This window comes from Eleutherodactylus coqui, chromosome 4 (genome assembly GCF_035609145.1).
Source record: "Eleutherodactylus coqui strain aEleCoq1 chromosome 4, aEleCoq1.hap1, whole genome shotgun sequence".
Classification (NCBI taxonomy): domain Eukaryota; kingdom Metazoa; phylum Chordata; class Amphibia; order Anura; family Eleutherodactylidae; genus Eleutherodactylus; species Eleutherodactylus coqui.
Genome location: NC_089840.1, coordinates 63,260,689 through 63,281,022, shown reverse-complemented (window position 1 = coordinate 63,281,022; position 20,334 = coordinate 63,260,689). Strand labels below are relative to the sequence as shown.

Genomic DNA, 20,334 nt, shown 5'->3' with positions numbered 1-20,334 from the left:
TTTTATTGCTGAAGATGAACTGAACTTTACAGTTATTTATTAGACTTGTGCTCTCCACTGTAGTGTAATCATTACTTCATCACTTCAGGTGTTTTATGTTTTTTGGGCTCTTTATGTGTGATTCCACCGTTTTCGCTGCAGAGTAAGATTACACATTTCTGCTTTTTCACACCAATTTTCGAGTTTCAAGGACCTGGTTTAATGTGTTAGAAATAAACTGTTCCAGCTCCAGAGTGCTGAGGGTTCACGCTAGTCATGTGTCAAACTCTGGTCACAACGCGTTTTGGCTTAACGTTCAGGGCACACACCAGGAAAGTCTCAACTGAACTTGGAAACTGGTTGGAAGTTTGACTTTACCTTTGCTCTTTCCCTTGTGCTGGTCTGATAAATGTTCTGTGCGGGTTCTAGTAATTAATTCTACATTGGAAGCCCCATATACCTGAGAAAAGAATGACAAAGGTATAATACAACATTACTGTGATCTTGTTTTCTCACTAACGCAGTTACCCGCAGTGACAGGAGATGATGTTATTGAGCGAAGTGCTCCTCATTGTTTCCCCCCATTCACACAGATAGACAACCACTTCTGAGGTCAACTACTCTATTACTACAAAAGGAGGAATGAATAACTGGAATTATGGTTCGCCGGTGAGGTATAGCATGCAGATAATTATATATTCAGAATTGTAAAGCCCTGCTGAACACAACACATTCACTTTTATTGTTATGCGCCCACGGGAGCAGGCTGAAGCGTGTATCCCATTAAGTAAAGATCTTTTGTATATGGTGTTCAGTGTCTATGCATGGGTAAAATCACAATATAAGATATGGCGGTCATAATGTCTCTCTTGGAGGGCCTCCTGGGGAAATATGCCCCTATCATGGCCATTAATGACAATTTCTGAAACTAAGACCAATAAGTCTCCTTTTTGGCAGATTTCTATTATTTCCGGAATTCTGTGCCAAAGAGAATAGGAAGTCCACCACATTACTCTATTAAACGGAAACGTGCCAAAACTAAGACTTATTGTCCTCCGTTTCAGTAGTTTTTATTAATGGCCAAGATAGGTTCCATTGAGGTCCCAACCACGGGTGCTGTTTTAGGGATGTTAACCGCTAGATGGAGGCCATAGTGAGGTCTAAACAAGCCCTTAAGTAGTCGCTCAAGAACTCAGAATCATATAGGTTTTTCTAAAGTATGTATACTTAGGGTCCAAATATTCTAAGAACATGAATGTAAGTAGTGTAATCAACAGAGGGGTTCTGAGGCACAGCTGACTATAACTATAGTCTGTCTCATGATGAGAATGCAGCCAATAGTGGCGGCATTGTTGGAGGTGTTTAAGAGGGGACTAGATGTCTTTTTAGAGCGCTATGATATTGCAGGATATAAACATTAAATAACCAGCAGGATTGTTGACCCGTGTCTGGAGTCAGGTAAGAACTTTTAAAACATTGATCCAGGAATTATTCTGACTGCCATTTATGAGCCGGGAAGGAATTTCTTTCCCCCACATGGGATAAATTGGCCTCTACCGGATTTTTTTTTCTCCTTACTCTGAATCAACAAGGGGGGGGGGGGGGGGGGGGAAACATGCTGACCTAGATGGACATTGTCTCCTTTCGGCCTAACATACTATGTTACTATATTATTTGTGATTAGGAATTGGCCACCTGTCCTCTCTTCGCCTTTCTTCTGGTCAACAGAGATGATCGTGTGATCTGCACCAGTGATGTTTGTCACAGGTGGTCAGTCCTCAACCACAAATGCTGCAGTGATACACTCAATGCCGCCTACATCTTCTTAGTAAGACAGACTATAGGAACTCCCACAGAACATGTGATTTTATTGGGCTACACTTTTAGGGATTCTTTATCATTTCTTTCATAACAATCTGTTGTACAAATGTCTACAACTAACTTCACCTGCAGTCCACAACTCCTTATATAGATTATTGCTCTGGTTATACTCCTAACCTTTGCCTCGTAGCTGTTGATAACCTCAGTTTTCTCACTTCTCCAGCCGAGGATTCCTGATTTGTTTCTGTGAAGGGAAAATAAAGAAAAAAACAAATGTGCTTTTTAAAATCATGATCCAAGACCATATCTCTGAAATAACAGAAGCAGCGTGTAGCATTACAGAAAAACTGTTCTTCTATAAACTGCCCCTGAGCACGTTATCAGAATATTCCAGACCACGTATCTTAATGAAGATTTTGTACATAAAAGTGTAACTCTAGCACTGAAGTCATGCCAACCTGTGCTGCCTGGCTCTTCTGATAAAGCTAAGAGAGGAAACAGATATATAAGCTTCAGTGCTTTAAATACAACACCAGTTCCCGGCAACTTTACTTTAAGCTGGTCTCTTCTTTGCTACTTCATCTGAAGAACCTCTTTCTACATTGAGACTTTTACCAGATGCTTAAAGGTATATTTCTATCCCATAAAGAGTCACTAGGACATGCCATCACTTTAGGATCAGTTGGGGTCGGACCTCCGAGACCACAGTCAATCATGTTTTCAATACAGTAATGAGCAAAAGTTTTAGGTAGGTGTGAAAAAAAATACTGCAAAGTAAGGCATTTTTCAAAAACAGAAGGCGTCTGATTGACTACAAATGTATTCAGCAGCACGATAACAACCCCAAACATCCAATGTCATTAATAACTAACTTCAGTGTAAAGAAGAACAAGGAGTCCTGGAAGTGATGATATGGTCCCCACAGAGGCCTGATCTCAACATCATTGAGTCTGTGTATTTGGAGCGGAAGTCTCTGCGCCGACCTCCATGTAGTGGCCGGCGCTTGGAACTGCAGGCACGGCTCTCATTGATTTCAATGAGAGCCGTACCTGCAGTTCCAAGTGCCGACCACTACACGTTGGTCATCGTGGAGGCTTTAACTCTGACCACTGTGTTATTGCACCGCTGACAGCATGTCCGGAGTATTTCACTGGAAAACCCCTTTAAGATTCTAGGAAAATCTTTCCTTTTTGCTATAACTTTTACTGTATCCTTATCCTTCTCACTCACCTCTCAAAGGCAATGTTCTTGGTATCTAACTGAGTAGTGACCACAGGGGCTGTCAGGCGACTCATGGCCTGTTCTTCAGTGGGCTGCACAGCAGCCAGCAGAACTTCATGGTCCTGGGAACCTAAAGTCAGAGTTTCAGTGAAGACAACTCTTCTGTCATGATCGATTTCCATGACCACGGCGCTGCTGTCTGTGGATGTATAGTTAGGTCTACATTTAGAAACATAAAAAGTTGTGGTAGTATCACGGACGTACGAGATTGAAAGATTTCTCACCCTGTCCCCTGAAGATAAAACTACGGTTCCCTCGTTGCCAAGTCATGTGATCAAACCCAAGTAGTGTGGTGTCGACACGCAGGTTTTGCCCACTTTTCCAAACTTTGTATGTGTCACTAGGGCAGATCTTGGAGACCAGCGGCACTATGGAAACAGAAGAAAGAGCTAAGTGCTGGAAGGTTTTCAGGAATCTGAAAGTTATTCCATTAGTTCCCATCAAGTATACTGAAAGCAGAGTGTGACGAACAATTCTAAGAACGTTTAAGTTCTGACTATTTCTTTAATGTTGAAGAATTCATTTATCTGCTGAGCGGATAAAGGAAAGCTGCATCTTTGTTGTGTATTCACTGAGTCTCTGTGTGTGTCCTTTGTAGGGCTGATGAATCCGAGTGAAGATTACCAGTCTATTTTTTAACAGCAGTACAGTTTTACAAGTACTCAATTTAACACGCATAATCGCCCTAATCGCCGGCTGCCTCACTTTTAAAGTAGACCACATGGAAGAAATCTGATGTAGGAACTGCAAATGTCTGTGTAGGATTTTATATATATATATATATATATATATATAAATAAAATTAAAAAAATATATAATAAATTATATTGTAAATGTATAATTTATAATATAAATATATATATGTATGTGTATATATATATATATAGATATATATACACATACATACACATATATACCATTGCTCTAGTGCAAGATTACCAAATAGGCAGACTGGGCTCTGGCATATGTGCACTAAATCTTTACACAGCTTTTAAAGGAGTTGTCTTTGGAATCAGTTTAATGCCAAAAGCTCTAAAATGCTGTTACGTTTTTCTTTAAGTAATTTGCAGTATTGCTATGATAAAAAGATATATTTTTAATATTTTCAATATTTTAATATTTTTTAATATTTGCTGGGGTCAGTAACTGGACAGAATCAGTCTCCTTCCCTCTCTGGCAGCTGACAATATAGTCCCTTCTTTCTACTCCTACAGAATCAGTCTTCTCAGCTATACTCCCATGCTACTGCAGAGGCTCTACTCTTTCCCTGACAAGCAAGACAGAAAGCTTCTTCCCCCTTACATAAAATGTTATGTACGTTGCTTTAAAGAGACTCTGTCACCATCTTTTTGCATCCTTCACTGAGAGCATCACAATGTAGTCACAGTGATTACAGTGATATGTCTGTTGTATGTATCTGTGCCGCAGGTTGGGAGAAACTTGCATTTTATTAATAGCAGCCAGACAAAGCAAGACTACAGAAAGTAGTCCTGGATATTTATGATCTGCAGCTCACCACACCGACCCCATCCTCCAGTCACTGACTGACAGCTGTCTGTCACAGTGCATAGAGAGACAGTTATCAATCAGTGACTGGAGGGTGGGATGGTCTTGGCTAGCCTACGGTTCATGAATATGTAGGACTAGTTCTGTGTCTGGCTGCCATGACAATGTGTACTTATTGCATGCTGCCAATCCGCATACACTATCTTGGCATGTATGTGAGCGTAATACTTACCAAGATAGAACATTGCGCAATTTTTTTGCATGTGTACTTCGCACGACTTATCTGAGTGGCACAATGAAGGTGTATGGGAGATTGCTATTTCCTCCACTACAAATTCATGCTCAGAACCTACAACCTTGCCCTCCACCATGCCAAACAAGTCTATTTCACCTCTCTAGTCTCCTCACTATCCCACAACCCTAAACGGCTCTTTGATACTTTTCACTCCCTTCTCAGCCCTAAACCACAGCCCCCGGTGACGGATCTCAGTGCCGAAGAGCTGGCTGCTTACTTCAAAAATAAAATTGATGACATCCGTCAGGAAATAACTTCCCAACCCCAGACTAGCCCTGACCGTAGTCTTGTCAGCACTGCATCTAGCTCCTGCTCACTGTCTGTACTCAGACCAGCGACAGAGGAAGAAGCCTCCAAATTGCTCTTCTCTGCTCGCCCCACCACCTGCGCTAGCGACCCCCTCCCCTCACACCTCCTCCGTTCCTTCTCCCCAGTGGTCATCTCCCATCTCACCACTATATTCAACCTCTCTCTGACCTCTGGCATCTTTCCCTCTTCTTTCAAACACGCCATCATATCCCCACTGCTAAAGAAGCCGACTCTGGACGCGACTGATGCTGCCAACTACCGACCCATCTCAAACCTCCCCTTCATCTCCAAACTACTAGAACGGCTGGTTTACTCCCGCCTTGTAAGCTACCTATCAGAGCACTCTCTCCTAGACCCCCTACAGTCTGGCTTTCGACCTCAACACTCGACAAAAACTGCCCTTACAAGGGTATCCAATGACCTACTGACAGCCAAATCGAGGGGCGATTACTCCCTACTGATCCTCCTCGACCTCTCCGCAGCATTTGACACTGTTGACCACAAACTCCTCCTCAGTATGCTACGCTCCATTGGCCTTAAGGATACTGCCCTCTCCTGGTTCTCTTCCTACCTATCTGACCGCTCTTTCAGTGTCTCCTTTGCTGGCTCCACCTCCCCTCCTCTTCCTCTTGTTGTTGGGGTCGCCCAGGGCTCGGTCCTCGGCCCTCTTCTTTTCTCTATCTACACAGCCCCTATTGGACAAACCATCAGGAGATTTGGCCTTCAATACCACCTCTATGCTGATGACACCCAGCTATACACCTCTGCCCGTGACATCTCTGCACCTTTACTCCAAAACATCACTAACTGTCTGTCCGCTGTCTCTAACACCATGTCCTCTCTCTACCTAAAACTGAACCTCTCTAAAACTGTCCTGCTGGTATTTCCACCCTCCACTAACCGACCTCCTACTGACATCTCCATCTCAGTGTATGGCGCCACCATAACTCCTAGACAACATGCCCGCTGCCTTGGAGTCATATTTGATTCTGATCTCTCTTTTACCCCCTACATCCAATCGCTGGCCCGAACATGTCATCTGCACCTCAAGAACATCGCAAGAATCCACTCTTTTCTCACTGTGGACACGCTAAAAATGCTTACTGTTGCCCTCATCCACTCCCGGCTCGATTATTGCAACTCGTTGCTGATCGGCCTCCCCTGCACCAGACTCTACCCTCTCCAATCCATCCTGAATGCGGCAGCCAGGCTCATCTTCCTGTCCAGCTGCTACTCGGACGCCTCTGCCCTGTGCCGGTCACTGCACTGGCTGCCCGTTAAATACAGAGTTCAATTTAAACTCGCCACCTTCATCCACAAAGCCCTCCACAGTGCAGCGCCCCCCTATATCGCCTCCCTCATCTCAATCCATCAACCAGCCCGGGCTCTCCGCTCTGCTAACGAAACCAGATTGAGCGCCCCTTTAATTCGAACTTCTCATTCCCGCCTCCAAGACTTCTCCAGAGCAGCACCGGTCCTCTGGAACGCACTACCAAAGGCTACCCGAGCAATCCAGGACTCGCAGAACTTCAGGCGTGCTCTAAAAACGCACCTCTTCAGGGAGGCATACCGAATTCCCTAAACAAACCCCTCTGTACTCCGTCTGATAACATGCTCCCTGACCTACTGACTGCAATCCCTGCTAGCCATCATAAACCGCTCCTGCAGTCATACTGTTTCTGCCGTCACATGGCTAAATATCTGACCATTGTCTATGTGTATAGCATCCCTCACTCTTCACCTCGCCATACAGTGCACATCTCCAGCCCCTTTACCTTCTGTATCCCCCCATTACTTGTAGTATGTAAGCTCGTTGGAGCAGGATCCGCACCCCTATTGTTTCCATCAATTGATTACTTTGTAACCGTGGTTCTGTAATGTTTGTACTTTTGTCTTTCTGTATCCCCTGTCTATGTAAGCGCTGCGGAATATGTTGGCGCTATACAAATAAAGTTTATTATTATTATTATTACTGCATTTACATAGGTAATATGTACTGAGCCCGGCCTGAGCGTTACACCAGGGAACAAAACATGTGTTACACAGTATTATTATTTTAGAGTTGTAAGCGAAGACTCGAATTCACCATGAACTAATCAATTCAATGTAAAATCATTCTAAATTCTTTCTGTTAGACTCAACCTGGCACTCTTTCTGATGTGCATATATGGTATTGAAGAGCATGAAAGTTATCTAGTGTTGCACCATTTTTCAAGCAATTCACCCCAAAAACAAACCACAGCTAAAATACCATTACATTTCACTACTCACCCCAACTGGTAAACTCCCATTTCATTTCTACATAAAAGTCTTGTGCCTATATGGAAAAAAAGGGAGATTATTTACATATATATTCTACCAGACCTACATTTCAGAATGTATCCCCAAGATATACCATATTTAAGCATGGCCACGGGAAGTGTCATCTGTTTGCACATCTCTTATAAAAACTCTCTACTCACGGTGCAGTAAGACTAGTAGGAAATACTATTAACATCAGGGACTGGTTTGCATTAGGCAAATATTTTAATAGGACTCAGTACAATTAATTATTTATTACAGCATTGCCACCACTTAATTATTAATTGAAGCTACATTCATCATAGGACATTTACAGTCCTGTGTTATCATCTGTAAGCAGACATGAATGTCTTTACATTGCCTAGAATAGCACTCCAGCAAATATTTTTGCATACATAGTGCGGCATAGGATATTATAAAATAGTAATGCAGATGCTCTTGTGCACAGCTTGTGTATATGTCTTTTGTTGATGTGCAATATCTGGGCCATCTGTCATCCTGAGTTATTCTTCCCCACTGTTATGGTTCCTCTAATGCACTCTCATGTGCAACTCTGTAGCCTACATTTCCCATTACGCTCTTCAGAGACAGAGGGGGAGGAGTCTCATCACATTCTACTTGCTCTGATTCCTATCTATGGGCAGCAAGGGATAGATCAGTGACTGTCAGTGCAAACAACAATATTTGCTATACAATGTGCTTTTGGGGTCCAAATTCTTAGAGGATAAGCTGAGCTCAGGAGATTAACGTCAAACCACACAGCGAGGGATGTGATCCACATTATCTGTTTATTGATTGACAGGCAGCAGTTTTTATAGGGGCACATGTTTCAATTACAATAATTCAAATCTATTATAGTTGATTTATTATCATTGGTCAAAGAAACAAACATGCAAGATAAGGAATTTAACATCTACAATTAAAGGCAAAGACACATGCCACCCCAGAAGACTCAAATGTGATTAACTTCTTAGAATACAAAAGTACAGTATGTATAAACAATAAGCTGTTTAGAGAATAACTGGAGAACAGGGCGCAATGACCCAAGACATTCAATTTAGAGCCTTGGAATGTTCTAATCATTGAGGTCCCTTTTTATTCTTCAATACATTTGAACAAATCTGTTAAAAGGAAAAGTACAAAACATTGACACAGACCATATCATAGAAAATGGAAGGAGCATACTATAAGACAAAAAGGGGAAAAAATGGAGTCATATTCATTTCACTAACAATGACACAGTACTTATATCCCTAACTCACACTGCAGAGTCTCTGTATCCTCTGTGATGCGGCTTCATACCGCTCTTCCTGCCTCCTACTTGTGATGTGTTCCTCCCCATCAGGTCTTACAAGCAGGAGGCAGAGGAAGAGCAGTGTGAAGCTGCATCTCATAGGATACACCAGAGATTCTGAATGCAGCACATACAGATAGCATAGATGGTGTTAGTTGGGAGAGTTTTATAACTTTGCATCTAACCAGTATATTGACTCATCTTTTATATCAATGCACTCCTGGTCCCTTAGAAAAGATAGAAATGATATCTTCAGCAGCACTCTGCACATGGAGGAGCATACAGAGGAAGGTTGAGCTTGGTGGGAAGTGAGGGGTCTGAGAGATGCCAGAGGGATTTGATAGATGCTGTTCTAGTCCTTTAGTTCACAGGAAGTCAACCACACAGGGGAGACTGGCATCTTGCATACAAAATAGAGCAAGGTCTGAACTTTTTAGCTAGGCTAGGGTCACATATCACCATTGCTCAAAGTGAAAGGGTACAAAATATATGAATGTGATAGAGCTGGGAAGAAACAAATTAGGTTCTGTTCACACTTCCTTCTTCGGCAGAACCCAACAAACCGCGCTATAAGTCAATGGGTCTGCTGTTGATATCTGTCATAAGACGGCTCCGGTACGCCATTATTTTCAATGACATTAGTGTGGGCAGAGCCTTACACAGCTAAGACATTGCTGGCGAGTCAGTGTTCTATATCTAAAAATGTTTTGTTAGATTGCTTGTCTAAAGAATTATTTCCATTTTAATCCTTTAAGTCTGTCCCTATTCTAAAACCTGTTAAAAATAACAGCTATCCATTGGGTCCAATTGAATTTCTTACCAAGGATTCTGATTTTTTGGACTGCTTTTGCCTGCACATTGCTCTGCGCAATCTGTGGGCTTTGCAGTTTCCAAGGGATCACAGGTCACACGAATTGGGCTGTGATGACTTCACAGTGCTGCTTGCTAGAATGTGCGCACACCCTTGGACCCTGCACACTAAAAGTCCTGATAAGGGCTACGTGTTGCCTGCAGAATTTAGTGGATGGCTCCAGGGCTATTGTGCATGCTGTAGAGATGTCCCATTGACTTGTATGGTGCTAGAGAGTTGTGGCCAAGCAGAGAGGTATTGCACATTCTCACTCCCAAAATTCCAGCCACACTAACAGTGAAAAGGATTGTCTGAATTGTGCAAGTGGCCATAACTAGTGTTGAGCAAACTTTTGAGAAGTTTGCTTCGGCTGGTTCGCTGAAATTTGCCAAAAAATTTGGTTCAGTCCAAATTAGTTTGAACGGAACTGGAACTTCACCAGTGCCGCTAAAACTGGTGTATAACACTGTCGAAGTTCTCCTTTTTCTTCTCCGCAATAAATGTACATGCTATATAAATAAAACATGATTAATATGAGGACCCCCCCCCCCCCCACACACACACACACAAAGAACATAAAAACCTCATGCACATGTTGTCATTGATCAAATTTGAACCTAGGAACCCAGCATTGCAAGGCAACAGTGCTAACCACTGAGTTACCATGCGTCTTCCTCCTCCTTCTACTCTTTTGTCTTCTTCTTCTTCCCCCTCCTCTGGAGAAGGAAAAAGAAAAAGAAGGAAGAAGCATGACTCTGTGCACCTCCTTTAGAGGGGGGAGAGAAAGAGGAAGAAGCAGCATAGCGGCTCAGTGATTAGCAATGTTGCCTTTCAGCACTGGGTTGTATGTTCATTTTTATAGCACATACATTTTTAAGGAGGAGGAGGAGAAGGGGAAGAAGAAATAATGATAAAAGGTTCAGCTGAGATGAATCACCTGAAGTTAGGGTTCACACTAGACTTTTAACAAAGTTCAACCTAAAACAGGGTTTGAGAGTTTGACTGTTTCAGTTTGCTCAGCACTAGCCATAACTATAGGAAACAATGACTATATACACAGGATGTGGACAAAGTTGGACAGGATTCTTTGACTCAAGAACATAGCAATATGGAAAAATAAAGGTATTTGGACAAATTCATATATTACATAATCTATTCTTTCTAACTAGGATTGCTAAAATTAGAGTACCTAGTGAAGAGATTAGGGATGTGAAGGGACAAAAGTTTGCTAGATACATGCACTTACACATAATTTTGCTGAAATGTACTCATTTTGCTTCCGGACAAAATTAAATAAGAGTCCCCACATTCTCTTACTTCCACCATGAACCAGTTAAAGTATTGCACTACCATCTGATACATTGCTAACCATTGGCTGCTGATCTATGAATAGATTAAAACAAGGATAATAAGATTTAATAATCTTCCTTTTTTCCTGCACTTGTGTCCTCTGGGGAAATGTAACCCATTTAGTATCTCAGGTAAACAACCATCCAACACTAGAGGGATTTACTGACATGAAAAAGCACATTAACACTTAGTCTTCGGGGACCAAATCAGTCTCCTGAAGAGGTCTGAGAAAGTAGGTGAAATCTAGAATCTTTTTCCTGGAGTAATGGGTTATAAGGAGAGAAAAACAGAGTAATATATAGTAATTTTCTTGAAATCTACTCTTTACCAACTGTAGAAGAGCACAATGTCAGAGAGCGACCAATTCCGGACCACTTACACCTTATTATCACATTTGGTTGCTTTCACACCGTCGTTAGGGTCAGTTCAGGGTTTCTGTTTTACTGCTCTATTTTTGAAAGAGAGAAACTGAAATAAAACAGAAAAATAAAGGATCCATTTCTTTCCCTATTGATTTCAATGGGGGTTTCAAAAAGACAGAAAGCAAATGGAAAGGCTTCTGTTTGCGTCCATTCCGTTAGGCTGTGCTATTTTCCCGTCCAAAAAAATGGAAACATAGCAAAATGGAAAGCCTGTTTGCTTTCTGCTTATTTTAAACCACATTGAAATCAATAGGGGGGGGGGGGAAAGATCCGATTTGTTTCTGGTTCTATTTCAGTTTCTCTCCTCCAAAAAGGCAGCAAAGAGATGGAAAAACCTGAACTGACCCTAACGCAGGTGTGAAAGCAGCCCTAATGTTAGCGACATACAGCAATTTCCATAAACCCTGATGAAGAAAAGTCTGGGCATGTTTGCATGGATATTTAAAGGGGTTGTCTACGGCTTTTTTTTTCCTTTATTGATGACCTGTCTTTAGGACTGATCATCTATAAAAGGATGTCAGGGCTCCTCCTCTCAGATTTTCCCTAATCAGCTGATTTCCAATGCTGATGTCATTACACATAGTGCAGAGAGCAGACTGCGCTGACTGGCCCAACTGCTGCTGGAATCACAGGTCCTACTTGAATTCAATAGGAGCTGCACCTGCAATGCTAACCTGGGCTGCTGTGCTGTGGTCAATGCAAGCTGCTTTCTGCACTGTCTGTAGTCACAGTGGCACTGGGAATAAGCCAATCTGCCGGAATCCTGAAAAGTAGATCTCCACCCATCATCTAGTGCAAATCCAAAAAGTCCTGGACAACCCCTTTAATTGTCAGAAAAATCCAATGTTGATCTGACAGCTTAATCAGTTGCAGAATAATCTTCAAAGTTTTGCAGCATATTTCCATGTAGATCCGCAGTCAGTAGGGCAAATCCTCCCACAGGCACCCAGAATTGGTTCTGCGCTAATAAATGGCGTGTAAATTCTTTTTTAGCACATTGCAGATTTTTAATACTGCATGCAGAAAAATCCAAGCCATATGAACTATGGTGCGGATTCTCATAGCATTCAATAGAATGCTAAAATGATGTCGCTTTTGCCATGGGAATCTGGATCCAAATCAACAGTGAAATTACTCCATGTTATCGAGGCCTTACAAAAATTTGTGATCAAAAACAACCAAGGCAAACTGATGTAGCCCAAAATACAAAAAAATTGGGCTTCACTGCAAAAATCACAGTACAATCCCTTCTAGTACTGATTCATTCCACCATACTATTACCCTACGTGGGGTTAAGGGAAGCCATGCTTGCTACTCTCTCTCTTAGAAGAGAGGGGGGGACCACATGGCCTTAAAGCAAACCCCCGGTTCACAGTAAGAATTTCACAACTCATGCAGAACATACAGTTTACATATCTTGGGCTCTTATTTTAAATGTTTCTTCATGGTTCATCCCATTCCCAGGCTCCTCTTCATGTATGTAAAATGGCTACCAGATTCTCAGACTACCCTATGCACAGTGCACTTCGGTAGCCTAAAACACCCCCCCTTGCTCTCAGATGAACCGGCAAAGATACAGGATGAGCACAGTGCCAATTTCAGTCCCAGCACAGGCTAGTCTGAGAAACTGGTATACATGTATGAAAAGAAAATTAGGAATCGGACAAACTGTGGCAACAAGATTAAAGAACTGGGCATCTCCGTGTTTTGTGAAACTTTTACTGAAACTGTTTTGTGAAACTGGAGGGTCACTTTTAGGATTCCCCTCTGTGATCGGGCTTTAGTTAGGCTTTCTGTTTTCCTGCTTCCATAATGGAATTCTTGACCAAACAGATGTATCCTATGACAGAATCAAATGGCGCAGAATTTGACGCAGAATGCCGCAGGATCCCTGCGGCTTCCGTTAAGCTCTCTGGAATTTTCCCAGATTAAATTTAGCATTTTCTTTCTTTTCTTTATTTGGCTAATATTGTACTGTTTCTGGATAGGGGTAGCAGTGTGCAGGATTAAAGGGATGTTCCAGGCAAATACAAATGATGACATCAATGTGAATAGGCGGCTTTCCTCCCATCGACTTCAGTAAAAGTGAAGCCACCTCTAAAATATCTTACTCTGTCCCCAACGACAAGGCCCAATCATGCTATACTGACAGCAGGCTCAGCTCATCACCACCAAGCGGCGGATCTCTGACAATCAACTGACGCTAACCTATCCTAAGGATAGGTCACCCATAATATTAGCCTGGAAAACCCTTTTCTATGAGTAAATGGAATAGGGCTGACTTAAGTTAAAGCCCTCTCTTCAAGGACCCCTTTAGTGGCATACCCTGAAAATCTCCGGGGCTTGCTGCACTGACCATGCAGTTAAACCCCGGTAGATTTCCGTGGACAGCTCTAGTGCTGAAATGTGCAGAGCACTGAGCTGTCATCTGAAATCTTCTGGGGTTTTTACTGCATACTCAGCGCAGCAAGCCCCGGAGATTTCCCTGCCATAATACCAACTGCCAAAGTAATACAGTAATTTCAAATACTAGCAAGATTAAATTGCATTGTTGCCTGTGAGGCATGACATGGTAATAATAAACGTGCCACTGAAGGGGTTAACCATAGGGGTTATTATAAGTAGGAAGGAGCCGCCTGGAATTGAGCATACAGCTATAGTTCAGTGTTGCAGATACCATAATGATTCTGATCAGTTGGTGTCATTAGATCCATCTTAACCAAGTACAAAACTAGCTATTATTTTGCTAATTTCCATTTTAGCATCTATTTGAATGTAATCCTCCATAATTTACATCTTCTTTTGCTTCCTTGCATATTTATCTGTACTGTAACTTTCTTTTTCCAAGTCTCTTTGTACTTTATCTCTATAAAATAAACAGATGGAAAAACTGCCACTAAAACAGGAACTGCTAAATGTTATCAATGCTTATAATGTACAATAATGAATATGTATGAGAGCCTCACACCTAGAGAGCAGAATGGAAACCAGTAATGAGCGCTGCTGGTATTTACATTCTCCACAAATTTCCATGTAAATGGGTAATATGAAAATGAAATCTTACTAAGTAAAGATATCTAGCATCTCCCTATCTGGTCACCATCGCAGATATTACCAGCAGGCATCACAGAATGGGCACATTACTAGTTATTAAGTCATACATGAGTCCAGCATACCTTGCGTAACTTCTCCAGTAGGACGGGTATCCCTGCCAGGCGTTTCATGGTCCTTTGGTAGTCACGGTGCCGTAAAACTAGCCGGACCAACTCTAGGTCACGTGTGCTGACAGCCTCCTGAAGCACTAGATGGAAATAAAGAATGAGTATTATCAATAAGCACAGGTAAGGCAATACAGATTAAATCAATACACATAGACTAGTTTATCTGATAATTAGAGATGAGCGCGTATACTCGCTAAGTCACATTACTCGAGCGAGTAGTGCCTTAGCCGAGTATCTCCCCACTCATCTCTAAATATTCGGGGGCTGGCGGCGGCCGACAGGTGAGGAGAGAGGCAGAGAGAGATCTCCCCTCCGTTCCTCCCCACTCTCCCCCGCTGCTCCCTGCACGCCGCCGGCCCCCGAATCTTTAGAGACGGGCGGGGAGATACTCGGCTAAGGCACTGCTCGCTCAAGTAATGTGCCTTAGCGAGTATACTCGCTCATCTCTACTGATAATTATTGCATCCTTGATCAGCATTGTACATAGAAGAGAGGGAGGCCATTTCAAAGATCAAATTGGGCCCCTTATTAAAAAGATGGATTTTGGGGTTCCATGAAAAATGCCCACAGAAGGGGGCGTGGCCTGGATGGAGACCGGAGTAGTCGCAAGCCTCTGAGCTCAGCGAGAACCGGCCCTTAAAGCGACTGATAACTCCACCAAAAGAGGAGAAAAACAGGAGATGGCAGCGAGACGGAGGGTTAAGACGGGACCGCAGCGGCTCACTAACTTTTTTGCAGCACGGCCGAGCGGAGGAGAGGAGTCGGAACGAGCGGCAGCGGAGCGGGCAGCCGGCGAACGAGACGGGGGCAGAGTGGACGAAACGGAGGAGCGGAGAAACACCCAGAAAAAAGGTAAAGGTCCCTCTTCCGTGCCCCTATCCTCAAAACCCCTAGCCACAGCATTAAGAAGAAGCCCAGGGCTAGGGAAAGAAAAAGAGGCACAAGCAGGAACATCCAAGATGGCGCCTGACACGAGGCCGGCTAACAGACCCCCCGCTACTCCAACACAGCAGTCAAATCATGCAGCAGCAGAACATATAGCAGCAGAGCCCCCAGAATATGACAGCCCCCGGGATCCCCTGATTGTGCAGACTCAAGAAAAACAGGGCAACACAAAATTAGTGGAAGATAACCATGCTGACACTATCCAGAACATGCAATGTTCAGAACAACCAGCGTCTGAAAAATTTATAAAAAATATGATAATAGCGCTGAGAGAGTCCCTACAAAGGGACATGTCCTCCATGTCAGCCTCATTAAACTTATCAGTGACAGACCTGGGCAACAGAGTGGATCACATGGAGGGAAAAATGGCAGAAATAACGACGTCCCATAACGACTTAATAGACGCGCATTACAGCGTAGCAGACGAGCTGGAAGCGCTAAAAAGAAAAGTGGCAGATATGGAGGACCGAAGTAGGCGAAATAATCTGAAAATAAGGGGGATAGAGGAAACGGTCCCGAACTCAGAGCTAAAAAGATACCTCCAACAACTTATAAAATGCCTACTGCCTGACTCGACGGAGGAGGAAAGAATAATTGACAGGGCACATAGACTGCCCCGGGCTAACTCAGTGCCAAACCACCTCCCCAGAGACGTTATTGTGAGGATCCACTTTTTTCATATTAAAGAGAGACTCTTATACGAAACGAGAAAAAACACATCATTGCCAACACCATACAGTCAAATAAAGCTGTTCACAGACCTCTCACAAGCGACGATACAATCAAGAAAGAAATTCCGAGAGATCACGCTAGCTCTCCGAGAGAACAAGATTCTTTACAAATGGGGATTCCCACCCAAACTGATAATAAACAAAGAAGGAAAAAATTACTTGATACAAAACCCAGAAGAAGGCATTCAAACTCTAAAAAAATGGAACATACATACAGAAAGACCCAACGCCCCGAGACGTCTCGACCCAGAATGGAATGAAATAGCCAATGACTGAAGGTGATACCTTAAATAAGCAAAACTACAGACCAGCTGACGAGCCCCCTCCCCTCGCTACCTGACAACAAAAAAAAAAAAAAAACACAGAAAGAAACTAAGAACCTCTACGAAATCCAATTACAGGCTAAAATAGGGCCTGGACACTCGCACAGGCTGGACTTTATTTCCCCCCAACAACAAGTGATGCTCTCTCTGAAGACGCCTGACAGCCGAAAGAGAGAATCTCTCACTTTAATTTTGTTTTTCGTTCCTCTCCCCGCCTGGTTAGGGGATCAGTTTTTACCCGATTACCTCCATCCACCTCAAAGGCACAGTGCAATAGAAGAAGTAAAGCTAAACCAAAAGGAAAACAACAAAACAGAACAAATAGAGAAACCACTAAACGAGAATGATAAATTAGGAGATCCAGACTCTAGGATTACAAAGCATCTAAATATCCCGCCATCATGAAGGTGAAGATAATGTCATATAATGTAAAGGGACTCAACTCCCCACACAAAAGGTCGTCTCTCTGGAGGGAGGCATTAGCCGAGAGGGCGGATATTGTTTGTCTGCAAGAGACACACTTCATAAAAGGAAAACATCCAAAATTCTCACATCCAAAATTCCCTGAAGTTTACATGTCTTGTACGGAAAAGAAGAAGGCAGGAGTACTAATTGCGATTAAGGACTCTGTGGACTTCAAACTGATCGAGTCAATATCGGACGTGAATGGTAGATATGTAATACTGATATGTCAATTGAATGATATGCTGGTAACACTTGTAAATGTATATGTACCGAACAGTGCTCAGATACACTTCCTTAACAGGCTGATGAGGAAAATTAACAAAATCAAAAAGGGTCAGCTTTTGTTATGTGGTGATTTTAACCTGATCCATGATAGAGGTGTAGACACCAATAACAAAAGAATGGCATCGCCCACGTTGGCGCCTTGGCTACTAAAGGAAGAAATGTATGACTCATTTAGATGCATCAACGCAAATGCCAGGGAATATACATTTTACTCCTCTAGGCACAGAACCTTCACCAGGATCGATATGATCCTGGTGGACTTCTTCCTACTACCAAAGGTAAAAGATGCCTCAATTGGGATAACCTCTTGGTCGGACCACGCTCCGGTTTTCCTAACCATGAGCTTATCACAGTCAGCAAACACTCCAAAAATATGGAGAAACAACCTGTTTCTGATGAAGGCTGACCCGTACAAAAAACAAATATCTGAAGCCATTAAGGAATATTTTACATTTAATGACCTCCCCGAAATCAGCCCATATGTATTATGGAATGCACACAAGACAGTCATCAGGGGCATATTAATCCAGCAAGGCTCCCGCTACAAAAAGGAAAAAACAAAAAATCTTGACAATCTACTTACACAACTAAAAGACCTAGAAACAGAAATTCAAAAAACACCGACGGACACCCTACATAAAAAACTCCTCAGCACTAGACAACAACTAAGAGACCTTCTACTGTTACAACATGAAAAACAGATCAGAACATATAAAACAACTTACTACACAGAAAATAACAAGTTCACTAGCTATATGGCACGTAGAGTCAAACAGGCAAGAATCAAAGCAAGAATTCCATACATAAAAGAAATAGGATCTGAAAACAAAACACATAACCCAAAAGACATAGCAGAGATTTTAAAAAAATTCTACGCCAAACTCTACAACTTGAAAGACGACCCGACAGTAACCCAGCCTAACAAAGATAGCATTGGGGAATTCCTAGATAACATCAACCTCCCAACCATAAATAAGGAACAATTAGACAAGCTGAATGCCCCAATAACAGAACAAGAAATTTTAAAGACGATTAGCGACCTAAAAAAGGATAAAGCACCAGGGCCGGATGGGTACTCTAACGAGTACTATCAGACCTATAAAATAGAGCTAATTAAAAGCCTCACAAAAATATTCAACGAAATAAAAAAAACAGGAACCCTGCCTGCAGAAATGCTCCAGGCTACGATAGTGGCGATTCCCAAACCTGGTAAAGACCCCTCCTCTCCGACAAATTTTAGACCAATTTCACTACTGAATAGTGACATAAAAATCTACTCAAAAATCCTGGCACAAAGACTGAAAGATACCATCCCAGAATTAGTGCATAGTGATCAGGTGGGGTTCACCCAGGGCCGGCAGGCATCAGATGGGACGAGGAGAATATTGGGTCTGATGGAGAAGATGACGGAGATGCGAACGCCTTCTCTGCTCCTAACCCTGGATGCGGAGAAGGCGTTCGACAGGATCCATTGGGAGTACGCCTTCTCGGTTCTTAAAAAGTTTGGATTCACGGGAGAAATATTAGGAGCCATACAGGCATTATATACAGTCCCATCCGCTAGAGTATTAATAAACGGAACACTTTCAACTCCATTTCAAATATCAAACGGCACCCGCCAGGGATGCCCATTGTCACCCCTGCTGTTCGTTCTGACAATGGAACCGTTCGCAGAAACAATTAGAACAAACCCAGAAATAAAAGGAATCCCACTGCCATTTCGCCAACATAAAATCGGTCTTTTTGCGGACGATGTCGCACTACTCATGTCTAACCCACTACCTTCACTCAGGGCAATAATAAAAATCATTAACAAATTCGGACAAGTCTCATATTATAAAATTAACTCACATAAGTCCCAACTACTGGGAGTGGGAATACCCAAAACTCTCAAAGAAATAATTAAAAAAGAATTCCCCTTCTCCTGGGAAGACAAACAGATCCCATACCTAGGACTAAAACTAACTACCCCTTTAAATGACACCCCTCAAATAAATATCAACTCATTACTCAAGTCGCTCCAATCTGATCTGGAAAGATTTGAAAAAACAGAACCATCATGGTTGGGAAGGATAACTTTGTATAAGATGATGGCACTTCCAAAAGTCCTTTACATTTTTAGGACTATGATTTACCCCCTCCCCCAAAAAATAATCAAAAGCCTTCAAAAACAAATGATGGCATTTATATGGCAAAACAAAAAACCAAGAGTAGCGGCGGCAATACTATACTCTTCAAGAGATAGGGGAGGGATGGGAGTTCCCAACCTCACAGCCTATCACAGAGCAACAATTCTCCAGCAGCTGAGATCATGGTGCCAGCCCCAAAACAACACGAGTTGGCCAGAAATAGAAAAACACCTAGGGGGAGGTAGAAATTTGGGTACATTACTACTCGCAAGTGCAATAGACCCAACAATAAGAACCCCAAAACATTCAGCAATCAGAATTTCAATTGAAACATGGAGACACACGTTAAAAATCTCCAAGACCCACCAACCAAGAAGCCAAATACCTCTTCCTATTGACACATTAGAACTCCTAATCCCAAACCTGTCGCTTACTGACTGGAAAAAAAAAGGAATAGAATTAATAGCAGATATACAAGAGAACAGCAAGTTGCTACCCTTCGACAGATTATGCACAGAGAGGAACTTAAATAGAGAGAACCTGTTTCAATACAGACAAATCAAAAGCTACCTGACGGACAATAAAGTCCCAACACTATCATTACCCACACAATTACACAAATTCCTGTTTGCCAGAGAAATCCCAAAAACGAGACTAAAAACCTGGTACGAGGTGCTAAATGGAGAAGCGAAGGGGGACATGAACAAACAAAAAAAAATACACATACTCAACTGGGAAAGAGACTTGAAGATATCTTATGATATGGAATATTGGGCCAAAACATGTAGAAGAACTTATAAAAGTACAGTGAGCTCCAGACTTCTGGA

The 20,334-nt window shown here is 42.4% G+C and overlaps 1 protein-coding gene across 1 annotated transcript in view; it reads right to left on the bottom strand.

Moving 5' to 3' along the window:
- ANKRD13B (ankyrin repeat domain 13B) overlaps positions 1-20,334 on the bottom strand; it is a 170,144-nt gene that overhangs the window by 17,586 nt on the left and 132,224 nt on the right. Inside the window, exons 3-8 of the mRNA XM_066599585.1 lie at positions 14,585-14,709; positions 7,463-7,508; positions 3,306-3,449; positions 3,031-3,220; positions 1,978-2,044; positions 358-439 (exon numbers count right to left, since the gene is read on the bottom strand). Coding sequence (XP_066455682.1) covers positions 358-439; positions 1,978-2,044; positions 3,031-3,220; positions 3,306-3,449; positions 7,463-7,508; positions 14,585-14,709 — 654 coding nt within the window. The remainder of the gene's footprint in view (positions 1-357; positions 440-1,977; positions 2,045-3,030; positions 3,221-3,305; positions 3,450-7,462; positions 7,509-14,584; positions 14,710-20,334) is intronic.